This window comes from Pleurodeles waltl, chromosome 3_1 (genome assembly GCF_031143425.1).
Source record: "Pleurodeles waltl isolate 20211129_DDA chromosome 3_1, aPleWal1.hap1.20221129, whole genome shotgun sequence".
Classification (NCBI taxonomy): Eukaryota; Metazoa; Chordata; class Amphibia; order Caudata; family Salamandridae; genus Pleurodeles; species Pleurodeles waltl.
Window position 1 is genome coordinate 76,411,033 of NC_090440.1, and position 27,528 is coordinate 76,438,560.

Consider the following 27,528-nt stretch of genomic DNA (forward strand, 5'->3'; position numbering starts at 1 on the left):
AGTATATGTTCTGACAGTAGTTTGTGACATACACTTAAGATAGGAGTATGATTTTTACAAATAGCGCACCATGGCGGTTCTTAGGACAACAGCGTCAACATTTTTTACCCTATTCTGGCGCTTTGCTGCACTACCGCCAAAAATGTTGACGCTAGTGCAGCAAAGCACAAGGAGGCCCATTGATTTAAATGGGTGCGGCATTTTAACGCCTGCTGTGAGCAGGCGTAAAAAATGACAGACAAATTGACGCAGTGAAATGTTGTTAATTTCACTGCTTAATTTTTTCGGGCCTCCTTCTGTCGGAATGCCCTTCTTGCATACATTATCCCTGGCGCAGGCATAATGTGGTGCAAGGGTTTACAAAGTGGCGCAATGCAAGCATTGCACCACTTTGTAAATACGGCGCAGGAGAAAGGCCACTTTAACACTGCCTTAGCATTTAAAAAAATTATGCTAGGACGGCGCAAGGTGGCGCTAGGTAGAGGTTTGTAAATATGCCCCATTGCCTTCCAAAGTATCTATCATATACATTTTTATCATACACCTAAACACACCATGGCCCAGATTTACACACATTTTGCTCTGTATTTGCTTCACAAAAGTGACGCAAACAAGCGCAATTTTTTTTTTGTTATTCACTTTCCAGCTCAAAACTTGTTTTGCCCTGGAAAGTTCCCAAAAAGAAAAGCAAGGCAGCACTTTGCATTGCTTTGGTTACCTAGCGTCAAGGGGGCATTCCGCGGGTGGTACATGGCCATTTCCATGCAACCACCCATGCATTTTTAAACAAAACCCTATCTACTAAAATTAGTAGACAAGATTTCCACGAAAAAATAACGCTGCTTTGAAGCAGGCGTTAGAAAGGAGAAATGCTTTTACTTCTCCTAACGCTTCCCACTTTGCATGTGTGCTGCACTGTACAGCACACATCCAATGTGGGAAACGCTTTAAAGATCGTCTAAGTAAACTATTTTGTGCTGGAAGGATAACCTTCCGGTACACAACTTATGCTAGGCTCATGCAGGCACCCTTGCACTATGGTGCAAATGTGTGAGCATTGCGCTCCGCGGCCTGATTGTGCACCAGAGCTGGGGAGAAGGGAGGTGCGTGCCATATCTCCGTACATATGGCACTATTCTTCTCTCGTCCTTTCACGCAAAATAGCACAGCATTTTTGAGTGCTACATTGTGTGTAAGTTTTGTAAATCTGCACCTCTGTGTTATGAGTATTCTTCTAGCACACTATCACCCGTGAGGGTATCATAGCAACCACGTGCCACTAAATATTTTTGATATAGGCTGGAACAGGCCGAAGCTACTCCAATTGGATTAAGGAATTAAAAAAACATTATCATTTTGATATGAGGTGGTTCTATGCTGGTCCAGCTGTTACCTCATGGCTCGGCTCAGCTTCTCGTAGGTCATGCTACTGTTGTTCTTCTTCTTTCCCCAAAGTTGGGCCACCGCTTCTGACTTTAAGAACCTGAAGACACCCTCCGACCGGTCCTCCCACTTTATAAGTCCTGGGTTCTTCTCTGGCATCAGAAGAATGTCTCGAATGAACTCCCACAGGTGAGTTCCTCTGGGGTCTGGAAGAAGGTATAGGTATTTCAAAACATGAATCAAGCTTCATCTTCCAATACATCACCCAGTCCAACTTCTAGAAGATTTGGGACATCGGGACATCCTACACCCTGCGCTCAAGACAAAGCTATGATTGTTTATTCAGGCAAGAACTAAACCTAAATTATAGGGTAATCTACACTGGTCACACTGGGATGAGACCACCAACCACCCAGGCCAAAGGGCCAACACTGTCTCCAACCCCAACACTGCTCTAAAAAAACATGGCTAATTCGAGCCTCACAAAATTAAAGTGTCTCAACATGAAAGGGACATAGGCTGATACGTTCAAAAGCCTTTTGCATTTCTTAATAGGCTGAATCGCAATTTTGGCCCATTAAGAAATGCAAAACAGCGTTTTCCTTCATAAAGCGCGCACTCGATCCTAGATCATTTGAGCACTTGAGCGTCCACTACTTTTTTGGGGGGGATTTAAGGCAGACCTTAGACCCATAGGCACCCTTGGTTTTGTATTTCACAATTTAAGATTCCCTATTAAGAAATCACAAATTTAGAAATGCAAAACCATTCGTAGCTACAGGCCTTAGGCCCATAGGAACGAGTGCTTTTGCATTTCCTAAATAGGGATTTCCTAATAGCGATTCCCACTCTGTAGGAATCGCTTTTAGGGAAATCTCAATTTTGTACATTCCATTTTCCATTTCCCAAATAGCGATTTCTTAGGATTCGCTATTTAGGAAATGCAAATTGGAAGTTTCATACATATGGCCCCTAATCACCTGAAATGTAAGTTTCATTTTTAAATCAACTTCCTTCAAAAAGTTTCACCATACCTTCATTACACCGTGGTGGAAAAATAAAAAATGCAACTGACCAGTTACGAGTGATTTCTGTTAGATACTTTTTTATTATTGAGGTTTTTGGACATTAGACTATGGGGGGCCATTGCCTCTGGGCACCTTTTTAGCCAAGAATATTTCGTACTACAAGCATGAGTCGTTTTAAAGAGAGGCCAGTGCCCCTGAAGACATGTTAATATGGAATTACAAGTGACAATCAGTGTTTCTGCATCAATTCATGCATGGTTTCTCCTACTTTCATGTGTCATGTAACTTGAATTCTGAAGATGAACGATTCGGGTGGAAAGCAACATTCAAACACCCATCTGCAAGCAACTGGATCCATCAGAAGCCAGTGGTAATGTATCAACTTCAATTTCACACACAGTAACCATAATTGAGCACAACTCAGCCTCATCCTGAAGAACACCAAAGCGACCTGCTGAAGATGTTACACTGTGAGAAGCATCACTTGCATAACATTCCTTCACACAATACAAAAACAGTAACACAACAGACAACATAGCCGCACTATAAAATGCAGCTCATCCACACTAGCACTATACAATAATGCAACAAAAGGATATCACACAATATAACTGAATAACATGCTAAAATAATCATAAAACACAATAACGTATTACATTATGACAAATGGCATAACTCGACAGTCTAAGAGGCTTCTTCCAGGGCAAAGGATGCTTAACCACAAGTCTATGCCCCCCCATCCCTTCACCTAAATGCCCAATGTAACAAAGAGCAAGTATGGTGCTGGTCTTATAAATAAGATTCCACATTCAGGGAGGCCATAGCAAGCTCACGAGCATACTCAGTTGTATCTGTAAAGCATTGCCAAAGTCTGCAAGGGACCCTCTTGCACTATCGCTCAGGTGATGTGTGCATGGTCAGTTGCTCCTTTAAAAGTCAATTGGCTAATAGCTGATTTAGAAGAGGGTGGTAACAGCAGCTGCGGCTCCTCCGCAATGGCGGATTAACGTTGCCATCTCGCCAGCAGCAGCAGCTGCACGCTTGAAAAATAAAACGATAATAAACTATGTGTATTATGGTTTTATTTTTCGGGGGCGGGGCCATAGAGATGACAGGCACCGGGGGAGTGGTAGGTGCACTGCCCTCAGTGCGCATGTATCTTTGGCCGGCCGTCTCAGGATGGCCAATCACACGTGCACACTGAGCTGTCTCCAACCTGGCACTGTGTCTCAGGATGGCCAATCACACGTGCACACTGAGCTGTCTCCAACCTGGCACTGTGTCTCAGGATGGCCAATCACACGTGCACACTGAGCTGTCTCCAACCTGGCACTGTGTTGCCAGACTGGAAAGAGCAGATACAGGCTCCCAGTCTGCCTGGGAGCGCAAATCAAGAGTGCTCAGGCCAGTCCTGATGCTGCTCTCATGCTGCCAGCAAGCAGCATGAGAGCAGCGTTAGGATTAGCCACAGGGCTGGCTGGGAGCCTGTGCCTTCAGCGAGAGACCCACAAGAGGGGCGAACTGGTGGCGATGCGGCAGGTACGTTTTTTTTTGTGTGTCTTTTTTGTTTTGTGCCCTCCCTCGTCCCACCACTTTGCCCCGACTCCAGCCACTACTGACATCCACGGGCTTTACCGCTCTCTTTTGTGACTCACAGGTGGCGTCCATGGCTCCAGGGAGAGTCCTCTGGCTATTCCTTTGACTCTACCAAGGTCCAGAGTTGCCAAATATAAGTTTACCGAAGTGCCACCAAGTCCGGCAGAGTTGGTGGCCATCCTTCAGGAAAAGACAGCGTAGTTTTTCGAGGATTCTGGGATACCCCACTTAGAAAACTTGGGGGAGTACTTTGTGGAAAATGGCCTTGTTCTCCTACTTTGGGTGCAGTTTCACTGCCCATTTTTGACAGTGGAAATTCGGCCATAACAGAGACACATTGATGGAGACTCCACTGAAATGATTCTCCACAAAGTTTGGTGGAGACACCTCTACTTGCATGATAGAGGTTGTAAGACTGCCAACAAGGGGGATGAACATGTGCCTATTAACCCCTTACACTACTCTATACACCATGATAAACTGAAAAGAAAAACACAATAAAGTACAACAAAGTACCTCAAGACAATACAAAATAAGAACTCAACGCAACAGCACAATACAATATACCATAACACAGCACATTAATACAACACAAAACCACAGCAGCAACGGAGTGACAGCACATTCGGTTTCTCTTTCTTTTTTGCTGCAGTGGGCTAGGCCACCTCTTTCCAGGCACTATGTCCAATTATCCACATTCTTTTATTGTGTATCAATAATTTTATTGGCATAAATTAAGTAGCAAAAAAGAAATATCGGCAAATCCAACGACATGCAGGTCCAGCATAAATTCAAAGTAAGAATCAAATGCTGTTTGCAATACATTCATCAATACCAAACATTACTAAAATATAAGAACAGAAGGAAAAAAGATGGATTAGAGTGAGAAAATAAGCTATAGATGGAGAGAAGACAAAAGAAAGGAAAAGGGACAGGAATGGACAGACTACAATGCATGAATGGCATGAAGCTGGCGGTTCATCACGCAGGGTGTTTTGAGAGCCTAGACTTTCCTCATAAATGCATCTTTTCCTAGGTCCTGGTAGCCCACCGAGACCCTCTGAAGCCCACCTACAGCCAGTGATTTTCCATAAAAAAACACTTGCCTAAATGCACATTCAAGTCAACTTCACATTGTTTAGCTGTTAAAACACACTTTCTTTGTACAATAAACATAGGGTTCTGCTCAGATCGTTCAGACACGTGCATGCTTCTTTCCCAATTACTCTGTTGTGCTTTTTCGCGCCTTTTTACCTTGACTGCGTTGTATCCCTTTGCTGCATGATGTGGGTTTCTTTTGGCCACAGGTGATTCCACCTGTTCCTGATATGGATAGACCAGTGGTTTCAATGCCTTTTGATGTGGATTCCTTTGCGGTCATATGACTCAGTCTTACTCACATGCTCAGGCATGGAGTGCCTTCCTGCCTTTTATAGTGGCCTCTCTTTGACGTCACCTGACTCCATCTTACTCTGAATACTGAGGCATCAAGTGCCCACTTGCCAGTTACATTAGGTGTCTCTTTGATGTCATTCTATTCTGCTCCATCTGAAACTGACACTGAGAACCACACGCCCACCTACTATTTACATTAGGCATCTCTTTGAGGCCACCTGACTCAACCTGTCTGATGCTGAGGTACCAGGTTATGTTATGCGGACTTGTTGAGCGCACTCCACGGGATGCTGAGCCAGTGTTATGTAGTGCCTTGAATTGTGCTAGTGTGTGAATGGGGAGCCAGTGCTGTTGTGTTGTGATGTGAGCAGCATGGAGGTTGAGAGTGATTGTGAATGGTATGTAGTCTTCAGGTTCATTTGTTGTTGATCCCGGCATAGTTCCTATAGTCCAGCTTGCTTGTGACAAGGGTGTGTGTGATGGACTTCTGGGTGCTGATTAGGGGTAATTAAAAAATCTTTCTCAACGTCTTGAGGCGTTGATGGCATTGACTTGGGCTATTATGTTGAGTTGATGATGATCCTGAGGTTCTTGGTGTGGGGGTCTTTTGGCCATTAGGTGGAATCCCATGGTGATGTGCTCTTCCCAAACATCATGTATTCGGTCTTGTCGGTGTTCAGTTTCAGACAGTTAGGGGGTTATTCCAACTTTGGAGGAGGTGTTAATCCGTCCTAAAAGTGACAGATATACCACCAGCCGTATTACGAGTTCCATAGGATATAATGGACTCGTAATACGGCTGGTGGTATATCTGTCACTTTACCGTCACTTTTAGGACGGATTAACACCTCCTCCAAAGTTGGAATAACCCCCTTAGTCTTCATTCAGTGGGCAAATTCAGTCATGCAGGCATTGAACTTTATCCAGGTTCTGGGCATCTTCTCCATGAGGAAGAGAATGAGCTGTCTGTCCTTGGCATAGGAGAGGACGTTGATGTCATGAGGTAGGATGAGGCTGACTAGAGGGATTATGTATACAATGAAGAGAGTCAGGCTCAGGAAGGATCCTTGAGGAACTCTGTAGATGAGGTTGTGGGTGTCCGAGGTGGATGGTGCCAGGGTAACTGACAGGGTCCTTCCAGTCAGGAAGGAGCAGATCCATTGGAGTGCATGCCCCTCAATTCCAATGTTGTGTAGGCATTGAATGAGGATGGGGTGGGAGACTGTGTCAAATGCTGCAGAAAAATCATAGAGGATGAGGTTTGCCATGGCTTCTCTGTCCACACTCATGCGGCTCTCCTCTGTGGCAGTTATGAGGGAAGTTTCTGTGCTTTGGTTCTGTCTGAAACCAGACTGAAAGGTGTCAAGGAGTTGGTTGTTGTCAAGGTATTTTGGGAGGTGCCTGCTGATGATTTTATCTAAGACCTTGGCCGGGATTAGTAGCAGGGAGACCGGTCTGTAGTTGGTGGGGTTTGAAGCATCCACTGAGAGTTTCATCCATGATGGAAGGACAGTTGCATGTTTCCAAGCATTAGGGAAGGCCTCGGAAGAGGTGGAGGCATTAAGAGTGAGTGTGAGCATGGGGCTGATGGGGTGTAGTCCTCTGGTGTAGGTGTGGTGGGGGCAGGGGTTCAATGAATCCCTAGAGTGCATGGACTTCATAGTTGTGGAGGGTGCTTCTGGGGTGATAACGTTGCATGTGGTTAGCAGTGATTCTTTGGATAAGATTAGGAAGCGTTTGGCAATCTCTGTCAGGTCCAGCTGCAGGAAGCTGTTGTAAATGGTGGTGATTTCGTTACTGAAGAATTGAGAGAAATTGGTGTAGAGGTGCTGCGAGAGGGTGATTGAGTTGGAGGTGACCGCTGGTGAGCTGGAATCCGTCACAATGGCAATTGTTTCTTTGTTTCCGTTGGTACTGGCATTGACACAGTCCACCAGAGTACGTCTGACTCCATCTGACACCAAGGACCACATGCCCACCTCCCCTTACATTAGGCATTTTTTGAGTTCACTATACATCATCTGAGCCTGACACGGAGGCAACACATGCCTGCTTATCCTTTACTCTTTGCCCACATCCTACTCGGACAGTTCTTATTTCAAAGATATTAACACATGTATGGCCTACGTGATCTTTGCTTTGACTTCCGATTGCTCACATCTAAATCTGATGCTGAACGATCCATAATATTGATGACCTTTTTGGTGACCTCTCCTTAGCTTCTGAGTGTGATATATCTTGATCTATGACCCAGGTTACATTTGCTCTGAAACCCCCCCCCCACTCAGGCCTGAATCTGATGCTGAGACATCTGCTGTCTGGGTTGCTTTTCTTTGGCCTTGCTTTGCTTTCATCAGACCTCTGAGCCTGATACTGAGACATTGAAGTTCAGATGGACCTCTCTGCAGCCTTCCTTTGCCCACAGCTGACTACCAACCAACTTGATGCTGAGACATCTGTGCACTGCGTAGCATTAGCTCTGGCCTCCAGTGTCCCTCATTCCAAACTGATACAGCATTGGCCTGTACCTGTGTTAGGACATCTGTTTGCTCTCAGGTGAGTCCACCTGACAGGTTCATGGGTTTATGGCTTTGGCCAGGACCTCCCTTCACTCAATCTTGACTGCACATGAGTAAGACAAGGTGATAGCCAAAGGCTTTTGCTATATTTTCTCTTTGTTTACTTCAGAATCTTCCGAAGCCTCACACACAGATATTCACTGTTATCAATGCATCATTTGCTATTCCCCCCCTTTGCTCACAACCGTGCACTCTGTCCTTAATTACATAGACATAGAGCATATTGTTCTCGCCCAGCACAGCATCGATCGATTACTTACTGTGCTTTTTGGAGCCCAGTTTCTGGGGACTATCTTGCTGCTTTTTCGTATCCAAATCTGTGCAACATTTGAAAAAGAGAGATCAGACTTCCTGGTTTGAAATAGTGTTATTCTTCAAGTGTTATGTAACTACATGTTATAACTTATTATACATTTAACCTCTAAAGCACCACAAAGTAAAGGCAAGACGTAACAGAGCTTTGCATGGCAGGTTATACATTAACAACAGAACCACAAACTGCACAAAGAGCCCTTTCAGTAATAAGGATATGCCTGTGAGACAACAGGACATGGAGAATTCACCGGTACCCACCACTGACTAGCAGCGCTATGTGCTTTCTGTTAATCTGTGATGCTAAAAGAAGGAACTAACACAATAAATAAGTCCAGTCTGCTAGATGTACTGTGAAAGTAATGATAATAGCATAGAACTGATGGGCAGATGAGAAGAATGTTAAACATTTAGGGGTGCGTGTAACTGGCATATTTCTTTGCAGTAGAATTAGCAAAATGACTTGAAATTACACATAATTATGTGAGAAGCATAATCCAGCATTTATAGTTTTTTACTTAGTGCAAAATACACCCTTGGCTCCAAAATGGGACAGAGGAGCATTTTGCGCTAAGAAAATAGCACCAAATGCTACAGCAGACGAACAGCACAAGCCAAGAGGCACTCGCTCTCCCTTAGTTTGTTGTTCTTATGCTTCTGCTGGGGACTTTAGGGGATTTTCGCCCCACATTACTCTTATTTACTCAAGCTGGCAAAATCGCAAAATTTCTGTAATTTTGCATCTCAGTAGTAAGTACTGAAATTAATTAAATTACTCTGGCGTAATTAAATTTCACCCAGGCCTAATTTAAAACTGTCTACATTGTAGAAAAAGAGGCAAATTGGATGTTATGGAGAAATTGCTATCGCTGAATGGACTAAACATAGACAAGGAACTGCGCCTTTCCACAAAAGTATACCCCTAGAATATTAGGTTGAGATTTCAAGCAATAATAACTTGTTTTTCACATTGCAGGTCTTACATTTTTCAGCACAATGAATACAAGCTGAATAACAAGCCATGTGTCCAAAGTTTTAAAAGTCTGTGACACAGAGCACAATGTCAAAGTCCTCAAAATTGTCCACAAACGTACACACAAATCACAATTTGAGACTGTATTGTAGTAACCCTAGAAAATGTATTCACCGAAAGGCAAATTAAAATTAAACAGCCTCCCTGCAGGAGCAGTGAAGGCATGAATAGTAATCACTTTTCTAAAATCCAGAACCACATGGAGCGAGATGTAATCATTCATTCTGTAGTGTTATATAGTTTGAACTAGGCACAATGGTGTTGCAGCGCTTTACAGTGTAAATGAAAAGAAAATATAAAACATTCTTAGTGTTAAGTGATTGGAGAAGAAAGGAAAATATTAACTTGTAGCCATGTGATATATTTAAATTAAACTTTCATGAATATAATAATTCACTTCCAAGGTAGTGTATTCTTTAAATGTGACAATAAGGAATAAGATATTAGCTTACAAGTAAAATAAAAATGAATGAAATTAAAATAAGTCTTTAGAAAATCATAGTATCATTAGATGGATAAGGTAGGCTGAACCCACAAAAAGAATAGGTCACAGGACTGAGATCAGCAGTGTTGAATAATCATAGATAAAGATAAGAAACATGAAAAGTTTGAGTGCAGCTCTGATGTCCTATAGCCTGTGGCTCTTTCCTGTGCTTCGGGTAGACTGATGAGAAGGGGTATTAGGAGAGGCAATGACATAAACTGCACACAGCCTATGACAATAAAGTTGTTTTTCTTCTAACACAATTCAGTCCATTTTACACAAAAAGTCCTGGTCAGTGTCTTATTGTAGCTTACTTCATTTCCATGGTACTTTCAAAATGTTCCACTGGAAAAAACCTTTTGTATTTAGTAGACTATGACATAGCTAACATTGCCCTTCAACATCATGTTTCAGCAGTGCTCATCACATTGCAGTGGCTGTTATAAGCATGCAGAATGGACTTTGAAGTGGAACCGTATTCCTCAGACCTGTTAAGGGTTGAGGCCAAAAGATCTCGGTCGGAGCAACGCTACTATCTGCCCTCATTCAATCAGTGCTCCACTTGAGCCAGATTACTTTCAGTTCCTCGGCTGCCTACAGCAGCAGTGGCTGGCAGGGCCCACCCAGTGGATAGAACTCACTTTTGGAATGAAACCCCAAGCTGGATATGGAGAAGATCCAGCCATATCCTTTTCAAGAAAGGGCTGAAGCCACGGTGTTTCAATTTCTCTTTGATGCCTCAGGTTTTTGTATCTCTGGCTCTCATCTATGTTGACACAGGTTAGTTCCTGACAGTCTCTAATGCACCACATTTCCTTCTCATGTTGAAGCATTTTACTGGTTCTGTCTCCATCAATTTGATCCTGAGTACAGTGTTGTTCTATTGTATTGTGTGCAGGGAATATTTTTTACAGCTTTGTATGTAAGGAATTATTTTAACCGAAGAGCTCCATGTTTACAAATTCATAGGAACAATTGATGAAGGAGATGAGTCTTACCTATCGGATGGTGGCTCGCACTGGCCATGGTGATCTCTTCTCGACAATGGGTTTTGCTCTCATACATTTCTGGGGGGAAAATATCAAAAAGATGATATTTCAGATAAGCCTACTCACCGCCATAGGTGATCAAGTGAATAACACTGAGATAATTAATTCAGTGGTAATTCAGTGGTAAGGCACAAGTTATTTCTCAACAAGGTGGTGCTTCTTGCAGTCATTGAAGATAGTCTACAGGCCATGGTGGAGGTGGTAGCACAAAGCAATTGCATTTATTGGCGAATGAGATAAGGTTGGGATGAGCTGTTGGTCACTGTGTTGAAACACAGAATCTTGTCATATAACAATGTCACCAAAGTTCCATGCCTGCAAGGCGCTCAGCATCACAAATCACAGAAAAATATTCTGAATGAAAGACAGGATTAAATGGTAACATACCATCATAGCTTCCATCAAATAAAAATCTCTCCTCATTCCATGATGTCATCAGTGAAGGCTCTTAAATAAATCAGAAGAAAAAAAACAATGATGAAAAACATTCATACCAAATGAAATATAACAAATGGCAGAATCTAAGCATAGCTTAGAAAATGGATTTTAATAAGCCATGATGACACCCACCTAGTCTGACCAATACGATCTTCCTGAGAAGCTAGAATATACAGAAACACATTTGCCGTCTAATTCTTCTCATACTTCTTCCATGTGATATCAAACAATCCTCTTCTAGCCACAAGAAAGGAACAGAACTACCGCTACATCAAGAAGGATCTCACACAAGAAGTATATCAAAAGGACAGTGACCTGCAAAGGCCAATAGGACAACCTGCAAAACCCTCTGTTTCTAAGACAGAAAGCTCCATTCAGAGACAGAACTTCCCGATATCACCAGGTGAAAGTTTAACTCCATCTTCTAAGAAAATGTGAGATGGCACACCATTATGTATCACGATAAGGAACTTCAAAGTTCAACAACATTCAGAGTTGGTGGTTTAGACACTAGGAAGAACCTCAGGATCCTCTTATTCTTAGGAAGCAAATCCCTTTTAGAAATGGACAATTCCTTACGCCATTCAGGGAACTGCGCTAGGAGGAGCTGCAAGATCCTCGATTTCCTAGGAAACAAACATCTCTTAGAGACAGAGGATCTCTGAGACCACTAGCAGAAATCTAAACCCCCCATGTTGTAAGAAACCAAGCATCACTCAGCAAAGGGCGCCCATTGAACATCACTAGTATGGAAATATAACAAGAGGAATCCTATCACTTAATTCAAAGACATCCATCACCACTCACAAAAAAGACCATCAAACACTACCTACAAAAGCCTCCGCCCATCTCCTATTCTAAGAATCTCCACACCACCGAGAGACGGAGGACATTTATCACCACTAAGAGGAACCTATGAACTAATACGTTCAAGTGACAAAACGTCATCCAGCAGTGGAAGACCTCTACATACCACCTGTAGGAACCTCAGAACCTACACTGAGGAATCCTCCCTCATTCAAAGAAGGTGGATATTAAAATACCCATGAAAGTTACGGGGTGCCTCCAATCATAAACTAACAATACCTTTATATTTACAAATCCAATGCAGTAGGGACAAAACTAAAAACCTATGATCAAAACAAAATGGCCAGACACTAAATATTCACTTAATTCATTACTTTTATTTTTTAAACTTGCAAAAATGTGTCAGTCTTAACATACAACATTTGCATCATCAATCTTAACATTACTACAGCCAGTCCAAACATTCGAAAAGAATGCATTTTCAGAGACAAATTTCTATTATCAAAGTTTTTGAAATACAAAAAATAGACAACAACTTGTCATAGATGGATACACAATTTGAGGACATTTGTTTTCTGTATGGGGTATGAAGCAATATAATCAGAAACCTGCTGTTGATGGCATCGAACAAGTAATAAATATGGTTGACACGTGTTTCAGTGCTGGGAATGGAATACCGCGCACCTTCTTAAGGATCCCAAAATTTTCAAACACGGCTGCAATACATGTTTCAAGTAGGGAAATATCTATCTAGGCCTGCTAGCTATTGCAAATAGATATTGTTTGTGGTCCATTTGAGGAGTATGGGCCTGATTTACATATTGCCCGAGGGGTTACTCCATCACAATGGTGACGGTAATGTGACGGATATACCACCAGCCCTATTACGAGTTCCATAGGATATACTGGACTCGTAATACGGCTGGTGGTATATCCGTCACTTTACCGTCACTTTTGGGACGGATTAACACCTCCTGGAAAAGTTGTAATAACCCCCTATGTCTTTTATAATCTTCTCTAAGTTAAGTACCAATAGTAATTTCAGCCCCCCTCGTTAACGAGTGTTCCAGGTTATACATCCAGGACAGAAATTGTTAATTGTTGTATGTGGAGAAACTAATTTTGGTAAGTTGCCAAGTAGAGGATGCCAATGTCCTTTGGCATTTCCTGTGTTGCCTGCATGCATTGTTGTTTGCACATGTGGAAAGGTCATTTCATCTAATCATCTAACAGCAACTGTGTTCCACCAGAAGTAACACGTCAACAAAATCTGCATTATCATCCATAGACTATAGTTTCATTTCACATAGCACATCTGCCTAGGGCATTAAACTTTAATATACAAAAAAATACAGATTATCCATCATGAGAAACTTTACAGTGCTACTACACTTGTCAGGCCTCCTCTGATGAGAGGAAAAGGTAGCACCGAGGACATGCATGAAAACTCTTTGTCTGGAATCAGGTGTAAAGCTCGGTTATAGGAGCCAGAAGTCTAGATTTGAGCATTTTGTTCTAGGCAGCAAATCTTCGAGATAATGTCTAATTCCCATACAATGACAAGAATGTCACTTGTACTGAGGGTGTGTCTCTACTGGCTTCAGAAACTATACTTTCATTTGTTGTTTGCACAATTGAATTAACAGTGTTTTGCTTGCCTTTGGTTTTCCCTTTTCTGTGGTAAACACTATGAATCAATGAGCCGGTTCTCAGATGCAGAATCTTAAAATTCCACAAACGTTTGGGATTAAAATCTTGAGAGTAAATTAATTGCAAGATATTGAAAGGCAGTCTATTGTTAGGTGAGTGTTGAGCATTATCCTCCTGTCTTCAATTTTTGAGTCCAAGAATAAAAATTGGATGTAGACAAAAAAAAGATGTATAGGAGCCACCTCAGGGTACAGACAATGGAAGGAAACAGTCAAGAAAAATAATCCCTTCACTTCCCTTCTGCTCACCCCTCTTTTCTTTTCTTTTCTTTTCTTCTCTTTTCTTCTTCTCTCCCCTCCTTGCCCCTCTTCTCTTCTCGTCTCCTCGCCCCTCCCCTCTTCTCATCTTGTTCCTCTCTGCCATTTTTGCAACAGACAAGAAGAAAGGAAGAGAGTATATTTGCTCTGAAGCAACACTTACTGCTTGCTAAATTTCCAGCCCAGAAATGAAGGTAAGCAAACGAAAAACAAAGGTGTGCACCTTGTGGGCTGTTTTAAAGGTCACCCTCCGGGTGGGGAGTGCAATTACTTCATCCAACCCAAAATGGGATTAAACTTTCTTACATCCGGAACACTGTAAAACCAGATTTCGCAATGTACTGCAATGATTGCAAATGTTTTTACAGGAAGACACTAGTATACAGAGTTGCAAAAGACAAGGTGAGGATGCACAAAGGCATTCATCTCCCTAAAGCTCAGCTCCTGGGTAAAATAACAAATCACAACAGGATATTTTTTTAGACACCATGACTGGTAGTCAAATTTCACTCTCCGGCTCCTATGTTTTATTGGGGTTTGCTTTTCTGGCCTACAAAATGTCCTTATAGCTTAAAGTAAGCACTGAGTATATGTCACCTAGAAGTGCAGTAGTAGTCCTGTAAGAATGCTGCTAGGGATTTTGTGCCAGGGGTACATAGTCTACCCAGCTCTACAAGAACTGTACTAATGTCAGCAGGGGTTGGCGTGCCAATTCAGGCCCATATTTATGCTTTTTTAGCGCTGCATTTGCGTCATTTTTTGACCCAAAAGCGGCGCAAACGTACAAAATATAATTGGATTTTGTAAGTTTGCGCTTCTTTTGCGTAAAAAATGACGCCTTAGCGGCGCTAAAAAAGTATAAATACGGGCCTCGGTACGTAATTTGTAAAAGAATAAGTGCTGGCACCCAAAGTTGTTCTCAGAAGCTGCCTCCGGTGCTGCTGAATGTCAGTGTTGCTGAATACCAAGGTTGTCTAGTCTTGATTCCAGCACATCCACCACCATTCAGTCCCTGCCCCTTAAACTCATTCTTACAGGTTCTGTTTCATCTCTGCTTTCTCGCTTTATCACTGTTTTTCCATCTTTCTCTCCCTCCTTCTTCCCCCAATTGCCGTCTTTCTCTCTGGTTTTGAAAGGTAAGTCCTGGGCTCCAAAAATGAGTGCTAGTTGGTCCCACCTGCCACCATCCGCTCAAATTAGGCCCTGCGTGCCCTGGGCATCATCGGGCTGGTAACGCAGACCCCGGTTCCCCCTGCGGTGTGGCGGGCCCACAACTCTTCTCAGGGCCTTCTACCCTCCATTGGGCCCCATTCAGCCCAAGCCCAATGAATATTGTAGGACATATGGGACACTTGGGGCCCACTATCATGTTCTGTGGGGGGGCATCAATTTGTGTTACGTCATTGGACATCGCCTGGGCCAGTGCTTACCTGTGTGTTCAGATTTAACAACAGCATTCAGCGTCTGCAGCATCTGACTGCCACACTGACCTGGAGGAATAGAAAACTGGGTTCAATTCATTAAGTTACACCATCAGCCAATCCCCACGAATGTCCAATCCAGAATAGGTTTAAGAGCATCAACAGTAAAATCTTTTTCAAAACGCTTGTCCCTGTGTCTGATTTAAAATAAAAAAGCCAGAGGTGTGCTCCTTTGGGATCAGTCCTTCTCTTGGAGCAGATTACAGACCTTCTTGGAATTCACAAAATATTACTGTACTTCTTATGTGAAGCTGGAACTCTTGAAACTTTTTCAGAGCACACACATGCTTCAACAAAACCTAGCAAGTGTATATTTGTTTAGGCCTGGTAAACCTATTCAAGCCAGTTCCACGCTGCAGGAGGCTTTGACTGGAATGGGGGAGTGCAATACACCACAGGGCCAGAGTACTGCCATTTTATGTCTGTGTTGCATGTGGCTGTTGACTTAAGATCCTCCCCCTTATTCTCAGCTCGGTGTGCCCCCCTGAATATCGAATTCAGAATATCGAAGCACACAAAATTTAAAGTCAAAATATCGAAAAATAAGTAAATATAAATTTTCTAATTTTCTGTAGCTAGCTTCACATATACATAACTTGAAGATATTTATATAGGTCTTCAAGGTACCTAGATGTGGAGTTACGAATGCTAAATCTATTCCTCTCTATTGTTCAGTTACCTTTTGATATTCTTTCCAAGATATTTTTGTATCTCGATGTTCTTGGGCTTGATATTCAGGAGAACAACCTCAGCTTATCGGTGTCTCAGTAGCGGATGTATGGGATTTTGTGTTTTTTTATTTGGAAAAGTAATTTGCATACATAATTTACATGAAAATTATTTAAGAACATAGATTTGCAATTAGTACCTGTATAGTTATTGTGTTGTTGCAAAACAAAAGTCTTTGAATATGTAGAAATAAAATATTCACTTAAGAATTGGTATTTGAAAGTATACCAGTTAAATAAATGGAAACAATTCCTTTTAGCAAGCAAGTGGGCTGGAATTAGGTGCACTGTTAATTATTCCAGAATAAATGTAATGGGGGATCCACTTCTGCTAATTAACTGAAAGTATGATACAAAAAAGGTCTGTTCAATATTCACAAATTCTTTGTTAAAAAGAAAAAAAAAGTTCCAATAAAATAACATTTCAATTACTGTTGAAATATCCCTTTAAATATATGTTGCAGTATCTATTTTAGTACATACATGTGTGTGTGTGTGTGTATTTAAATATATATATGTATATATATATATATATATATATATATATATATATATATATATATATATTTATAAATTTCGGGAAGATTCGTAAACTAGCCCCAAAGATATAGGCAAGTAAAAAAATGCTTTTTCCATAGAAACCAGGTCCTCACTAGAGCTACTGCCAGTAGGTTATATATATATATATATATATATAGTTTTCTTGGACAATAACCCCCCATGATGAAGGGTCTTATGAATTTCAGACCACACCTATCAGATGTGGTAGGCGCGTGCGCAGCCCGGCGGGTATCCTTACCATGCCACTTCAGGCTCTGGATGCTGTTGTAGAGGAGTTGCCCTGCGGACCCGGCTGCCTGGGTGAAGTCTTGTAACGTCATGCTGCACAGCCGCTCGCCGCAGATGTCGAACTCCTGGAAGGGGATGCAGCTGCCGTCCATCTGGTTGGTGTCCAGGAGGTGCTGGAGCCACTCCCACACCTGGAACTTTGTCCAGTACTGAGGGTGCAGCTCGTGCCACTGACTGGCACCAAAGAAACTTGTCGAAACTGGAAAGGGACAGAGAGGCTTTCATCATATTTTGGTTCTAGTCTGGGACTTCTGGGTCTATGCAAATTGAGTGCACTCCTTATATCATCCCGAACCAATAGGATACCACAGTTAACTAATGCCTGATTCAGAGACATGTGTGTAATATGCATAAAAGTAGTTTGACCTTGTTTCAACCTTTCATTCTTCTGATGTCAGTATAATAAGTATCTTTGAGTAAGGTAATCATAACATTATTTACTTTCAGAATTTCAAACTTTATACCTCGAGCAGCATATGCAAATTAATATCATCCATTAACACAATATTATTCTTTTCCTTTGAGGATATTGGTAGCTGAAGAAATGTTTCTGTTGCAGCATTGAGCCTTTTACATTTAATGGCTGATGAGGCCTACTTGCTAATCTCCCTGTTTATACACCAGAACCCCCAAGGTTTAAATTCTGGTGTTCTAATCTGACCAAACTGAGTGATCTTTAGCAAACTACTATGTCGCCTCTAGCTACTCCCAGGGAGAGTTAGACAGGAAGATTAATCAATTCATTCACTGCCCCAATGCTGCATGCAATCTAAAGGGGTTGATCAGGGTCGGACTGAGAGGGCGGGCAATCGGGCATTAGACGATGGGCAGGTGCCTGAAGGGCCAGTTTTTTGGGGGGCTCTATAAAACGGCCCACTGAGACTTAGGGCCTGATTTTTAACCTTTGGGTGGAGGGGACGGGGTAATTATAGCCCCATAGGCTATAATTGGATGGTAATACCGCGGACAGGATATCGTTCACGTTTGCGACAGAGTAACCCCCTCCACTAGGATGTTTAACAGGCCAATACTGTTTTCACCAGTCTCTGCCAGACTACTGTGATGTGGTGTCAGCATAATGGGCACTCCCCTGCCATGATGTCAAACTGAGGCTGGGGGCCCAGTGTTGCTCTGCTCTGCTCTGCTTAGGGCATTTTCACCTTGGGCATCGTGCCTCGAGCGGCTCACCCAGCCCAGAATCTGTGACATCTCCCATGGGCACTTTCAGACCGCGTTGTGCATGGGGAGGGTGGGCAGATGCAGGGGCCTCGCATGGGGGGCCATTCTCACCTAAGCCACCCTGGAGCATTAGTCCTGTGATATTCTTGAGCCCTCCCCTGACAGTTCATCACCCTGAGGCTTTAGTGGGCTGGGGACGAGGCAAGTAAGAGAAGTGGCACCACTAGGGGCCAGGTGTTGGCACCTCGGTCACAGTGTCTTTTAGACCTTGTGGAGGGGTTTGCATAGACCTCACTATTAGGCAAACTTTCCTTGAGAAAAAAAACATAGGATGAAGTGTTCTGGTCAGAGCTACCAATGTTGCAACTGGGGAAGTAGATTTGAGTTCCTGCATCAGCTTGACATCCTGTGATGCTGGGCAAATCACTTAGGGCCAGATGTAGCAAAAAAGCAAATTGCGACTTGCAATTTGCGAGTCTGTGCGACTCGCAAATTGCAAGTCTCAATTTGCTATGCAGAAAGGTGTCTCAGACACCTTCTGCAACTCGCAATGGGGTCGTAAAGACCCACCTCATTAATATTAATGAGGTGGGTTGCAGTTTGCGACCCCCTTGCGAGTCTGGGCACTCACGGGGATGGTGGCCTGCTGGAGACAGCAGACCACCATGTCCGTGACTGCTTTTTAATAAAGCAGTTTTTTTTTGTTCTATCTGCAGCCCGTTTTCCTTAAAGGAAAACGAGCTGCACTTAGAAAAAAAAACGAAACCTTTTGTTTCGGTATTTTTCAGAGCAGGCAGTGGTCCATAGGACCACTGCCTGCTCTGAAAAATTATTTTTGTTTCCATTCACAAAGGGGAAGGGGTCCCATGGGGACCCCTTCCCGTTTGCGACTGGGTTACCATCCACTTCAAGTGGATGGTAACTGCGATTTCATTTGCGACCGCGAAATTGAATAGCATTGCGAGTCGCAAATAGGAAGGGAACACCCCTTCCTATTTGCGAGTCGGAAATGCATTTTGCGAGTCGGATCCGACTTGCAAAATGCATTTCTGCATAGCAGAGGGGCTTTTGCGCCTCGCAAACGGCGTTTTTCGACGTTTGCAACTCGCAAACCCTTTGCTACATCTGGCCCTTAATCCCCCTACATAAAATAAAAAATGAATTTGATCTTGTGTAAGTAACTGATGTTCTAGTAAACTGCTGTAATGCCTTCAGGCCGAGTTCACTCTATATATAAAAAAACAAAAATAATGATTCAGGAGTATGGACTACTTTTTGTGGGAGTGCCCAGGCCTAATTGTGATTCCAATCCAACCCTGGGCGTGATCAAAGGAGTAGAAACTACTATCTCGAGAAAGTACTATCTCTAAAAATTCAGAAACATACTCAAGGAGGAATGGGGCAGAAGGAGACATCTGGTTTTTACATTTTATCAACAGTCTTTCATACATGACAACATTTTATAAGAAAAAAGTAGGAGATTTCTAGAAACAAATTATGGAGAATGTACTTCCCCCATTGACTTGCTTCCATTGGGGCCTGAATCGGGTTACTGTTATGTATGAGATTTACAAGTCTGCTGCTGCAGGATTGGATATTAGATACGCAAATGTACAGTGTTTTCCTTACCTGTCAGGAGCACAGAGAAAGCGCTATGGCAGACAGAGAGAGTGATGCAAGTGATGCGCAGTGGCCTGCAGGAGAAGGTTACTGGCAGTGCATAGAGAGCGTGATACAAGTGCTCTGCACCGGCCTGCAGGAGCAGGTCACTGGCAGTGCATACAGAGAGCGTGATGCAAGTGCTGTGCACTGGCCTGCAGGAGAGGATTACTGGCAGTTCATACGGAGAGCAAGATGCAAGTGTTGCGCACTGGCCTGCAGGAGCAGGTTACTGGCAGTGCATAGAGAGCATGATACAAGTGCTCTGCACCGGCCTGCAGGAGCAGGTCACTGGCAGTGCATACAGAGAGCGTGATACAAGTGCTCTGCACCGGCCTGCAGGAGCAGGTCACTGGCAGTGCATACAGAGAGCTTGATGCAAGTGTTGTGCACTGGCCTGCAGGAGCAGGTTACTGGCAGTGCATACAGAGAGCATGATGCAAGCGCTGTGCACTGGCCTGTAGGAGCAGGTCACAGGAGTGCATACAGAGAGCGTGATGCAAGTGCTGTACACTGGCCTGCAGGAGCAGGTTACTGGCAGTGCACACAGATAGAGCGTGATGTAAGTGCTGTGCACTGGCCTGCAGGAGGAGGTCACTGGCAGTGCATACAGAGAGCGTGATGCAAGTGCTGTGCACTGGCCTGTAGGAGCAGGTCACAGGAGTGCATACAGACAGTGTGATGCAAGTGTTGCGCACTGGCCTGCAGGAGCAGGTTACAGGAGTGCATACAGAGAGCGTGATGCAAGTGCTGTGCACTGGCCTGCAGGAGCAGGTTACTGGCAGTGCACACAGATAGAGCGTGATGTAAGTGCTGTGCACTGGCCTGCAGGAGGAGGTCACAGGAGTGCATACAGAGAGCGTGATGCAAGTGATGTGCACTGGCCTGCAGGAGCAGGTTACTGGCAGTGCATACAGAGAGCGTGATGCAAGTGCTGTGCACTGGCCTGCAGGAGCAGGTCACAGGAGTGCATACAGAGAGCGTGGTGCAAGTGATGTGCACTGGCCTGCAGGAGCAGGTTACTGGCAGTGCATACAGAGAGCCTGATGCAAGTGCTGCGCACTGGCCTGCAGGAAGAGGATACTGGCAGTACATACAGAGAGAGTGTGACGCAAGTGCTGTGCACTGGCCTGCAGGAGCAGGATACTGGCAATTCATTCTCCAAGTTAAACAAGATCAGGCCCTGTCAGCTGAAGCCATCAGAGGAATCAGGTTTTTACACTCAGGAATTGGGAGACTAGCCTTGAAATCGGTAGTCTTTCTCCTGAATCGGTAGAGTTGGCAGATATGGTCTTTGCAAGCTGTATTGTATTTAGTGAATAACAGATAAGCTTGTCATGCACTGCATATTGCTTTCCCTTGCTTCGGAATGACCACTGCACTTGAGTCAAAACATTTTCAGGAGGGGGGGCTTAATTATTACAAGGAGGTGAATTGGGTTGTACAGTTGACTCAGTACAGGCAAGTTCAATCAATCAATCAATCAATCATTGAATTTATAAAGCACGCTACGTACCCGTGAGGGTTTCAAGGCGCTGGGGGGCGAGGGGGGTACTGTTACTGGTCGAAGAGCCAGGTCTTGAGGAGTCTTCTGAAGGTGAGTAGGTCTTGGGTCTGTCGCAGGTTGGTAGGGAGCGTGTTCCAGGTCTTGGCGGCGATGTAGGAGAAGGATCTGCCGCTGGAGGTCTTTCGTTGGATGCGGGAAATTACGGCGAGGGCGAGGTTTGCTGAGTGGAGCTGACGGGTGGGGGTGTAGAAGCTGAGTCTGTTGTTCAGGTAGGCAGGTCCGGTGTCGTGGAGCGCTTTGTGAGCGTGGGTAAGAAGCTTGAAAGTGATCCTTTTGTCCACGGGGAGCCAGTGAAAGTTTCTCAGGTGGTGGGAGATGTGGCTGTGGTGGGGTACGTTGAGGATCAGCTGGGCGAGGCGTTTTGGATGCGTTGGAGGCGTCGTAGGTCTTTTGCTGGGATGCCTGTGTAGAGTGCGTTGCCGTGGTCCAGCCTGCTGCTGACGAGGGCCTGTGTCACTGTTCTTCTGGTTGCTGTCGGGATCCACTTGTAGACTCTGCGGAGCATGCGGAGTGTGTTGTAGCAGGAGGAGGAAACTGCGTTGACCTGTTTAGACAGGGTGAGGGAGGAGTCGAGGATGAAGCCCAGGTTGCGAGCGTGGTCAGTCGGTGTCGGTGGGGTTCTTAGTGCGGTAGGCCACCAGGAGTTGTCCCAGGCGGAGGGGGTGGGTCCGAGGATGAGGACCTCTGTCTTGTCCGAGTTCAGTTTCAGACGGCTGCTTCTCATCCATTCGGCGATGGATTTCATTCCCTTGTGGAGGTTGGTTTTTGGCGGTGCGCTGGTCTTTGGTGAGTGAAAGGATGAGCTGGGTGTCATCGGCGTTGGTGAGAATGTTGAGGTTGTGTTGTCGGGCCACTTGTGCGAGGGGGGCCATGTAAATGTTGAACAGCGTCGGGCTGACGGATGAGCCTTGGGGGACGCCGCAGATGATGTCGGTGGCTTCGGAGCGGAAGGGAGGGAGGCGGACTCTCTGGGTTCTGCCAGAGAGGAATGAGATGATCCAGTCGAGGGCTTTTCCTTGAATTCCGATTTCTTGGAGGCGTGATTTCAGGGTGCGGTGGCAGACTGTGTCGAAGGCGGCAGATAGGTCCAGGAGGATGAGGGCTGATGTTTTGCCATTGTCCGTTTTGCGTCTGATGTCGTCTGTGGCGGCGAGAAGGGCGATCTCAGTGCTGTGGTTTCGTCTGAAGCCGGACTGGGAGGGGTCCAGGATGTCGTTGTGTTCGAGGTGGCTGATTAGTTGTGTGTTGACGATTTTTTCAATCACCTTCGCTGGTAAAGGAGCAGGGAGATGGGTCGGAAGTTCTTGAGGTCGTTGGGGTCTGCTTTTGGCTTCTTGAGGAGGGCGTGGATTTCGGCGTGTTTCCATCTTTCCGGGAATGTCGCTGTTTCGAAGGAGATGTTGATGACCTTCCGTAGTTGGAGGGCGATGGTGGAGCTGGCTTTGTTGTATACGTGGTGGGGGCAGGGGTCTGACGGAGATCCTGAGTGGATGGAGTTCATGATCTTGCGTGTCTCTGTGTCGTTGACGTTGGTCCAGGACGTCAGGTGGTTTGTGCAGGTGGGGTGTTTGGGGGTGGGGTCTGGCGTGGGGATGGCATTGAAGCTGACGTGGATGGCGGTGATCTTCCGGTGGAAAAAGGTGGACAGTGTGTTGCAGAGTTCTTGGGATGGAGGGATGTCATTGACGTTGGCGCTGGGGTTGGAGAGTTCTTTCACGATGCTGAAGAGCTCCTTGCTGTCATGTGCGTTGTTGTCCAGGCAAACTTTGAAATGGGATCGTTTGGCTTGTCTGATGAGTTGGTGGTGCTTGCGGGTGGCGTCCTTGTGGGCTGTGAGGCTGTTGGGTGTGCGTTTCAGGAGCCATTCCTTTTTTAGCTTCCGGCGACAGGAATATTGTGGAATAGATAGAAAAATCCAGATGCCACCATTAAACTGACATAAAGATGCATACTAACGAACAGAAATGTACAGCTAGATCATTAACAAATAAATATAAAGATTAAAATATATCATAATTGATGGAAAGAAAGTAAAATGTATTGAAGGAACACAATAGAATAGAGATAAGAGATAACGATTAAAACATTAAACTGGATAGAAAGAGAATAAGATATATAGGCAGATTAATACTAAATGCAGACAAGCATTAAAGGCTTCAATGAAGGGTAGAGAAAAATTTATGAATACCGAAAACAGTGATAAGCCTTAATAACAACTGTAGTTTATAAAAAGACATGCCATCTAATTTTGTAATTTTTTTTCTTTTTCCTCAGTATAGAAGCAATTTACATAATGAGTGCTACCAATGTGTTTCCACCTATGCTGTCCATTGATCGCGAGAAGTTAGACCAAATAAAAACATTCTGGTTAGATGCTTCAATTCCAAATTTAGAGTCTGGTGGACGGGCTCCCGTCCACCTTATTATGAGTGCCACAAGATATGATGCAGTTGTAATAAGGCAGACAGGATGCCTGCTATGGTGACGGACATCCCATCCGCTGAAATATGAATCTCATTATATCCTATGGGACTTATATGTTGGCAGACGGGCTATCCATTTTGGTTGTGACGGATTAACCCCTCAGTCAAACTGTAAATCAGGCCCTAAGTCGACAAAGAATTTAACTAGACAAGCGAGATGCCAAAGAATTTAACTAGACGAGCGAGATCTCAGCGTGTGATACCCAGGTGACGTTGCTCCATGGACGATGCTTTGCTGGTTTCACAAATGCACCCATTGGCAGTCACCACATCCATGTCCCATGTATGGTGCTGGTATGCTGGATAGACAGACATACAGACAAACAGAGAGAGAAGTAACCCTTAATACTACCGGTCTTCTACTCAATTTAAGTTGCTGCTATCCATTAAACTCTGGATAGTTCAACAGATACAAAGGCACCTCGACAAACGGATGGACATATGAAGAGATTGATAGCTAAATTGGCCAAACCTACCATCACACGGGGGATATCCATGAGACCAGGAAGACTGATGGCCCAGCGGATTGCTGCTTGAGTTAATATTCATAATGTTGCTTCCTTGCAAAATCATGTTCTGTAAAAGAAAAGGATGTAACAACCACTTGGTCAGTGTTCTAAAGACTACTGTTCTATAGCAGTGCAGTCTCCAATCAATTGAAGGAAAGTGTGTTAGTAAAATACAGAGGGAGTAAGAAGTGCAGTGAGACCAGGGGAAGAAACAGTGCTGGTCTCTCATCTTTTACACCAGAAACATTGTCTGTTGCACGTATTTCCATTTCAAATTTTGGTTTGCATAACACCGGGTGCAGAAGCCTGGCACTGGTACAGAAGGGAACAATTGCTTATGGTATCGATGAAAAATGATAGTTCTCAGTCGAGTAATCCTGGAGGTAGAAACCTGGAAAGATCCCAAACCCGCGACAGAACAAAGCAAAGAACTCAGTATGAGTCTGAACAGCATTGATTACTCCTGGACATCCCTCCCTCTAAGCAGTGTAGGGAAGAATAGCATGAACTATGCTTGAACACAAACCATCCCCGCAACCAATGTGTAGGGTAGGACAGTGTCGACTAACCTTGCACACAGACCTGTTGCCGACCTAGAATACATGGCAAAGTCCCATTGACTACCCATGCACACATCCCCCTGCTAAACAATGTGCAGGGCAGAAAAGTATTGACTACTTTTGGACACAGGGACTACTGTGTAGGACAGAATCCCACTGATGACCCTTGGACTCTAGCTCAGGCAAACCAAGGCAAAGGATAGGGTGGGATATTTTCAACTACCCCTAGACAAGGGACAGTTCGCCAACCTGTATGTACATCTGAACAGCATTCACTACTCTTAGGCACAAACTCTGGCTTTGTGGTTCTTCAGGGAACTTGTGAATAGAAAAGGCACTGCTAGAGAACCACCAGCTACCCAGAGCGAGTCATCATAGGCACAGTACAGCAAAGACTGGCAACTGTGAGGTACAACTACTCTGAATGTGGAATAAATAATTTATATAAACTAATACTTTGTAGATTTTTCAATAACAGAGCACATCCGTTGTTCCACGTGTGGCACGTCTCGCTAATTTGGACTAGGCCTGGGCAGAAGTCACAGAGGTTTACTCCACCGAATTCCGCAGAGTTACATAAGAACTCAGTGAGATTCTGCGGAGGTCCACGAGAATACGGAACTTGGGCACGCTACGCTGCTTGAGCTGATTTTTGGTGCTGGGAGCTTGTTCTGCGCTGTAAAATCAGCTCAAAGTGCACTACGTAGCATGCCAGAGGGCACTACTTTTTTCTGCTGCTTCTTTCTTTTCTACTCGAGCAGCAGCTTTCTCAACACGAATACCTGCAAACCGCCACGACCGTCCATGTTGATAAATCGCACTAGGAGATGTAAATACTCACTGGCCAACTTAACTTTGTTGAACTGTGCACGAGAAAAGACTCTGGTTGGCGGAGGTTTGTCATAACTCCAAGCGGAACACTAGTGGTCAAACTCTGCAGTCGAAACGAAACTTTTCACCCACCCCTAATTTGGACATGATTTTATTCTCTTTGTTATGGTGCTTCTTGTTTTGTTCCCTCCATAGTAGATGGAAAACAACAAAACTCAGAATACTCAATAAAAACAAGGCAGAATAAACTACTGATGCATGACATGGGACAACTTGAGACCTCTTCAATAGCTGAGGAAACCGTGCCATCGGGTGGAGGCCCGGCAGTCCCATCTGACAGTGTGCGACTGGTAGCTGGTCTCTGGGGGAGCCAGAGATATCCAAATGTACTAGCTCTTTCTTCTCTGTCAGAGACTAGACTCTTTCAGGATGGCTGAAAGCCTCCCCATCACCTTCTCCCAGGGCCGGACAGGCCGTTTATTCCACTGGGCATTTCCCCGGTGGGCTGGAGCCATCGGAGGTTGGTTGTGAAGGCCCAGGGCCGCTAACGGTACCATTACTACTCTCCCTAGCTCTCTGGGTTTGATTTCGGAAGGCAGGGATGCATCAACAAAGGGAGAGGGAGTGAGGGGAAGGTAGAGAGAAAGCGATCAGAGACGGAGAAGAGAGGAGAGAGAGAGAATGAATGGATCAAAGGAGAGCACAAGAAGACAAAGGGAGCGGGCTGGTTTGAGCATTTTTGCCAGGGCTGCTTTGGTTGTCCAGTGAGGCCCTGCTTCCCCATTGGCCATGGACCTATATGGTCATGCTCCCACATTATGATCATTTCTTATGATCATTTCTTATGAGCTCTGCAAGCCACTATATTATTATCTCCAGTATGAAGTCTGCTCACAAAGACAGCAAGGTATGCCAGGCAGCAAGGTACACTGCCAAAGTGATAGTCAAGAACTTCAGTGAAAGGAACGTGAAGACATGTTTGGCTTTAGTATTGATACAGGATGGATGACTAAATCACAAAAGAGAGTACGGGGTTCTTGTAACTATAAGTAGATCGATAGTGTGCCAATTGTGACACTAGACCAATCTTATACCTCGACTAAAGGTAAACTGTAGGTGGATTATGGAGTGGTATAAGGTCTGTAGGGGGGATTTCCTTTACGGACTAGGTGGTCTCACACACTATATAGTGTCATGCTTCATCATATGACCACCTAACCCCACCCAGGTAGGACAGTACCACCTGGGCGGACTCGACCTCACTGTTAAAAGAACAGGAGGGAGTGCGTAAATTAATTTGATTTCTGGAAAAAGGGGATCCAGCTATGCTATGGAAATAAAAACACCTACTCAGATACCGGGGTGAGTTTAATAGAAGGTTCTGTGTGGTGTGATTAAAAGAAATGGGGAACCAGTGTGAGAACAATGACTCACAAGGTCACCTATCTAAAAGAAGTAGCCGACATGTTTCTGCCCTTATAATTGAGCTATGGAGGGTCTCTGGGCATTCATCAGGTCGTTGGATCCCTGTTGCATATGCTTCTTAAGCGCTGCAGAAATAATCACAGTGGAAAAAGGGGTGAGGAAGGGCCTACCTTAACCAAGGGAATA

General features: G+C 44.4%; 1 protein-coding gene across 1 annotated transcript in view; it reads right to left on the reverse strand.

The window, feature by feature from the left end:
- The window catches only part of EHF (ETS homologous factor), a 93,425-nt gene that overhangs the window by 4,927 nt on the left and 60,970 nt on the right, over positions 1-27,528 (reverse strand). Inside the window, exons 3-9 of the mRNA XM_069221845.1 lie at positions 24,494-24,593; positions 17,080-17,328; positions 15,502-15,561; positions 11,247-11,306; positions 10,809-10,877; positions 8,242-8,298; positions 1,394-1,589 (exon numbers count right to left, since the gene is read on the reverse strand). Coding sequence (XP_069077946.1) covers positions 1,394-1,589; positions 8,242-8,298; positions 10,809-10,877; positions 11,247-11,306; positions 15,502-15,561; positions 17,080-17,328; positions 24,494-24,593 — 791 coding nt within the window. The remainder of the gene's footprint in view (positions 1-1,393; positions 1,590-8,241; positions 8,299-10,808; positions 10,878-11,246; positions 11,307-15,501; positions 15,562-17,079; positions 17,329-24,493; positions 24,594-27,528) is intronic.